This window comes from Suricata suricatta, chromosome 12 (assembly GCF_006229205.1).
Source record: "Suricata suricatta isolate VVHF042 chromosome 12, meerkat_22Aug2017_6uvM2_HiC, whole genome shotgun sequence".
Classification (NCBI taxonomy): domain Eukaryota; kingdom Metazoa; phylum Chordata; class Mammalia; order Carnivora; family Herpestidae; genus Suricata; species Suricata suricatta.
The window spans coordinates 5,579,726-5,584,840 of record NC_043711.1 but is presented as its reverse complement, the minus strand read 5'-3'; the positions used below and the strand labels follow the sequence as shown (position 1 = coordinate 5,584,840).

The 5,115-nt window shown below is 59.7% G+C and overlaps 1 protein-coding gene across 1 annotated transcript; it reads right to left on the bottom strand.

Moving 5' to 3' along the window:
* Positions 1-776: 776 nt before the first annotated feature.
* On the bottom strand, positions 777-4,103 carry CLEC4G (C-type lectin domain family 4 member G). Its single transcript, XM_029917673.1, has 9 exons — positions 4,022-4,103; positions 3,604-3,705; positions 3,189-3,242; positions 2,931-2,993; positions 2,604-2,708; positions 2,193-2,282; positions 1,847-1,995; positions 1,619-1,734; positions 777-1,338 (listed from the first exon to the last, which is right to left on the bottom strand). Exons 1-9 carry the CDS (start codon positions 4,101-4,103, stop codon positions 1,200-1,202), a joined length of 900 nt encoding a protein of 299 aa, XP_029773533.1. The 3' UTR covers positions 777-1,199.
* Positions 4,104-5,115: the final 1,012 nt, after the last annotated feature.

Sequence of the window (5,115 nt, the reverse complement as noted above, 5' to 3'; positions counted from 1 at the left end):
CCGGGGCTTCAGGGCCGTGCTCTCTTCTCTGCCCACTTGGTCACTGCCCTCAGAGCTCGGTGGCTTGGAGACTCTCAGGCTGCCCAGGACTAACAGCTACTAGCCTGTCCTTCCCCTGACTTGGACCCATCTCCGCTGGAAATTCTGGGAGAGCCCCCGTGTCTCCAGGACGGGAGCAGGACACTTTGGGAGTGTAGGGTGAATTCAGATCAAAAGTCCCCAGTTGCTAAAGCCAGGCTCAATGCACCCTGCACCCCCCAAAAGGGGTTCGGCCATACTTCACACCCCCTGCTTGCAGAGACCTTCCTTCCCAGCTCCTCATGCTGAAATCCCATTGTTGCTCGAAAGACCATTTTCTCTGCAATGTATTTCCTGATCGCTCCCCTCAGTGGTCAGCGAACCTACCAACCTACGCGCCCAAGACAGAAGGGACTTGCTCCTCAGGTCTGGGCGGGCGTCTCCCACCCACCTCAGGGCCTTGTCTCCGACCGCCTAATCTCCACAGTGGGGTGACAGTATTCCAGATGCCTCCCCTGTCACTCCTTGGCGTCACTGATCCCAGTGTCGTTCCAGTGTCCAGCGAGATCAGAGCGCTGGGTCCGTCTCATTCCTGTGTTCCCAGTGCCCTACGGCCGTCCTGGCCCAGAACACGTTACTCCCTGAGTTTTGGGTCATCGTAGCACCAAGAGGTCGCTGACAGGGGTCAGGGTCACGCCCGGGGATAAATATCAGGGTCTCTGGGATTAAACGTAGAACAGCTCACCAAGGCCACGAACCAAGATTCATTTCTCAAGCATTTATTGATGCTTCCTAAGGGCTGCGAAGACAGCTCACGAAACCCCCTGTCTGTAAGCCTTCCCAGTGTGGGGGGGGGCGGGGGGGGCGAGGTGGAAATGTAAGAACACCAAACAGCTCGGTCCCTGAGTTGCCCGGCTTTGGCAAGGGAGGGAGGCGGGGTCAGTGGACCGCCCGCGATTTGGGTGGGGTGGAGGCTCGATTAGGACCACCTGAGGGCTTGTGGTGAGGCTGGAGCGGAGATCCCAGGGCCCGTACCTGACAGGGCTCGGCGGGGTGGTTCTCCTTAGTCATGGATGGAGAAAAATAAAGAAATCGCTGGCGGTGGGCGGCGCCGGGAAGGTGAACAGCGTGGGTGATCTGCCTCCGGGCGGTGGGCGGGGCTCGCGGGGAGCGGGGCGGGGTCAGCAGTTGCGCCGCTTCTCACAAATCCAGTTGTCCCTCTCGTTGTCGCACGGTGCGTCGTTCCACATCCCGGTGCGTAGCATCATCACGCAGTCCTCGCGCCCCATAGAGTCATTGGGCTCCCCTAGGTTCCAGTGGCTGCGGAGATTTGTCGGGGGGGGGGTTGTTTCTGGGAGTCTGAGGATGGGGCTGACGTCCAGCCCTGGGATCTGTCCTGTTTATTGCTTGGGTCCAACCTAGACACCCCGAGGGTCTAATCCGAGCAAGCACCTGGGAGGGAACTTTCTAACTCCCAGAATTTAAACCCTCCGCCAGGTTCCGGGGGTCCAGCCTTGCCCATCCCATAGAGTCCCCGAGATCTGGCCAAAGCACTGCCGCTAGGGTCTGACCTGGCCCTCTCCCAAGTCCCTTCCCTCACCTGAAGCTGAGCGAGACTCCGTCTACCCACTGGTAGCCTTGGATCTGGCGCCCGCGGCGCACGGCCCTCAGGCCCAGCCAGTAGCCACGGCCACGCGTGTTGCGACTCAGGAAGCCCTGCTCGGGAAAGGAGACTGAGCCCGCTGAGTCGGCCTCGCTCCCCCGCCACGCCCGGCCACGCCCCCTCAGGTGAACTCCGCCTTCCGCCTGGGACCTCCGGGCTGCGCACCTGCTCCTCCAGGTCCCCGACTATCACCAGGTGTCCGCCTGAGCCTGCGCAGTTGCGCTGCGACTCCTCCCACGTGGCCCGCAGGATGGAGAAAAGGTAGCAGGAGCCCTGGAAGGGCAGCCACGATTGGGGGCACTCCTCACAGGAGCCTGTGGGATGCCGAAGGTCAGAGAGGTGAACTGCTCCAGGGTAGAGCAGGCGGAAAAAACTGGGGGGAGGGAGGTCTAGGGGTGGAGCCACAGAGAACCGGCCAAGGTCAATTGCAGGACAGGGCGGATCAAGGAATCCCCGAGGCCCACAGGTAGGGCCCGCTTGTCCCCTCCTCGCTCCCCTCTGCCTTGCTCACTGTTCCCCAGCCGGGCGGCCTCCAGAGCCCTGAGCAGCTCACTGCGGATGTCCTCGCGGTCCCGGCCCGCTTCAGCCAAGCTCTGGGTCACTGAGGGGTCAAGGGAGTACAGATTATGGCTCAGGTCAGGGTCGGGAGGAAGGTCATAATTAGGTAAAGGTCGACATCCATGTCCGTGGTCATGGTCACGGTCAAGAATGACATCATGGGCAAGGACTGTTACAGGTTGTTGGGGCCAAGTTGCGGTTGGGGTTAGGAATTGTAGTCGAGATCAGAGTCCAGCGGTCGGAGGTCAGGATCACAGGACAGGGTCGCGGTCACCCTCTCCAGGCGAGGTGTCAGTATGTGAATCAAGGGTCGGGTGACCGCCGGGGTGACGGATCAGGGGTCGAAGCAATGTCCAGCTCTCACCGCGATCACTCAGTTCTTTGAGGGCATTCCCCTGCTCGATCAGCTTCGCCTGCGCCTCCCCTAGCTCCGTGCGTGCCCTCTGCAGCAGCGTCTGTGTCCCCGAGCCTGGGAGGGGAGGGGGAAGGGAGGGAGGATGCGCGCGGGACGTCTGTGACCAACCCGTGCCGCCCTCACCAGCCACAGACGCCCCGCCCTCGCTCGCCGCCTCCAAGCCCAGTCCCCACCTGCCGCAGACCCCATCCCCACTCGCCGCCTCCAAGCCCCGCCCAAGCCCCGCCCCAGCACACACGTCTTACGGAAGCCCCGCCCCCAGCACGCAAGTCTTACAGCAGATGTTGCAGGCTCGGAGCTCCTCGTTCAAAACACCCAGCGCCGCCTTCTGCTTCGAGGCTGGAATGACCCCCGCACGCCCCCCACACACTCCAGGTCACCTGCGGGGACTCGCAGGACACCCTTCCCCACTCTCGGGCAGCCCCCGGAACCGACGGGTCCGCGCCCACCCTGTCTCTAGGGTCCTAGACACTCCCGCCCCGCATATCTGGGGGGGGTGCGCTGAGAGTCACCGAGTCACCGTTCTGCACGCACCGTTTGTCCTCAGCAGGTCCTGGTGGCCCAATAGCGCCCCTCGCTCTGTGGTGGCTGTGGAGAGAGGGTCTTGCAGGCGGGGCCGGGGGCACCCAGGAACTCTCTCCTCCCCCCCCGGGGGTGAAGGAGCCCCCCTCTCGGGACGCACAGAAGGGGTGAGCAGGCGCACAGCACACGTGATGTGCACGCACACATAACACCGAGGAGAGAGAAACACATGGGGACATGCACACACATTCATGCTCGCACATGCGAACACAGGTGGGTGCACACAGGCCAAAGGCATGCACAAACTGTTCACACGTGTTCACACTCTGACCCAGGCAGGGGTCCGGGACCCTGGTGGGGCGATCCCAGATAGAGAGAAGGGCCATGCCCCCCGTGGGGGGGTGCTGCTCATTATGTGGTCACTCACCCTTAGAAGATAGGATGCTCAGAATGAGGACCCACAGGACTAAGGCTGCCACCAGCACCAGGACCAGGAAGAAGAGTCTCCGTCCCCACTGTCCCCAGTGCCCTGGGATAACACAGATGGACTCCATGGGTAGCCCCTGCACCAGGACTGCCCTGGATCTCTGGGTCCCCGGGGACAGAGCCCTGGATGCCTGGCTTCCTCCCAGAGAACCGAGATTCAGAGAGGTGAAGTAACTTGCTCATGGTCACACAGCTTCTAAAATGGCAGAGTTAGAATTTGAGTCCAGGTCCAGCTGGTTCTGGCGCCTGTGATGTCTCTCCTGCACCCACTGCACGGACCCCCTCTTGGCTGTTCCCCTCCCTTCTCCCACCAAACCCCAAACCTCTGGCCTGAAAGACCTCAGGGGGCCCGCTCATACCTCCAGGGGCCTCCTCGAGCTCGCCGCGCCACTTGCTGTACCCGGCAGTGTCCATGGTGAGCAGGCACCCAGCCCTGGCCATAGATATAAATGTAGCCCCCTGCTGGTCCCGCCTACTGTTTTCCTTCCTTTCCATCTCCTTCCTCTCAGTTCCTGGTACCAGGGCCTCACTGACCAATCACAGTGCAGGGCCTTTCCGTGCAAGGGAATAGGACTTTAAGAGATGAGTCGGGGGCAAAAAGTTCAGCCAGAGGTGCTGGACTTTTGATACATGCAGCAGGAAAGTCAGGTCAGGCATCTGGAAATGTGCAGCAAATGCTTTGAGCAAAATCTCCCCAACAGACGTGTAGACCAAGTCTCCATTGAATTTTCCATAAATATGGTAGCGATTTTCTACCCCTGGGTCAAAGTGGACACTTCACGGCCAGGCAGGGCTTTAGTGAAAGCAGGCTTTCCCTGAACTCCAAGCGAAGGGCTGTCCTTACCGTTTGGGGGGTGCTGCTAGCATGTTTCTGGAAGCAGTGAGTTTGAGACCACGGAGAGAATCTGACTGAGTGAGGGGCGAGACCAGGGCCTCGGGGGATACCTGGGAGGGGTCTGTCACAGGCCCTTGCTCTCTCTAAATGAGAATCCGGAGCCAAGAGGAAATCCTTTAAGTACAGTGGGAGGAAATGGGCCTCATCCAGAATAAGGAGGTGTAAAATCTCACCTATGAGCCAGATCATAACCTTGGGCAAATCATTTATTCTCTTAGTACCCCATTTCTCCATCTTTAGCGTCAAAGTGTAAGGCTGAACCAAACAGACGCCATGACAGGCTTTGTTTCCCCTCTAAACTAGAAGGCCTAAGGTCAGTCGCTCTGGAACCATTAGGCAGTTACCATTGCCTAGAAAAGGGACCACTTTGCGGTATCCAATCAGGAAAGGCCAGCTACCTCTCCCCACATTCCTAAGGGTGAGACCTGCAGATGGGAACTTTAGATAGGACCCTGTTACCTAATGTTAAAGTTAACCTGACAGTCACCAAACAAGACCCTGAACTCGCTCTGTAATTGGTTGATTTCAAAGATACCCTAAATGTTGTAATTGGGTCCC

What these genes read in the sequence shown, in the direction of transcription:
- CLEC4G (XM_029917673.1), bottom strand. Translation starts at nt 4,103, where the DNA reads ATGGCCAGGGCTGGGTGCCTGCTCACCATGGACACTGCCGGGTACAGC. An exon ending in GGCCGCCCGGCTGGGGAACA is followed by an intron (nt 1,996 to 2,192) that starts GTGAGCAAGGCA and finishes GGCATCCCACAG; the next exon opens with GCTCCTGTGAGGAGTGCCCC. An exon ending in TCGGGGACCTGGAGGAGCAG is followed by an intron (nt 1,735 to 1,846) that starts GTGCGCAGCCCG and finishes TTTCCCGAGCAG; the next exon opens with GGCTTCCTGAGTCGCAACAC.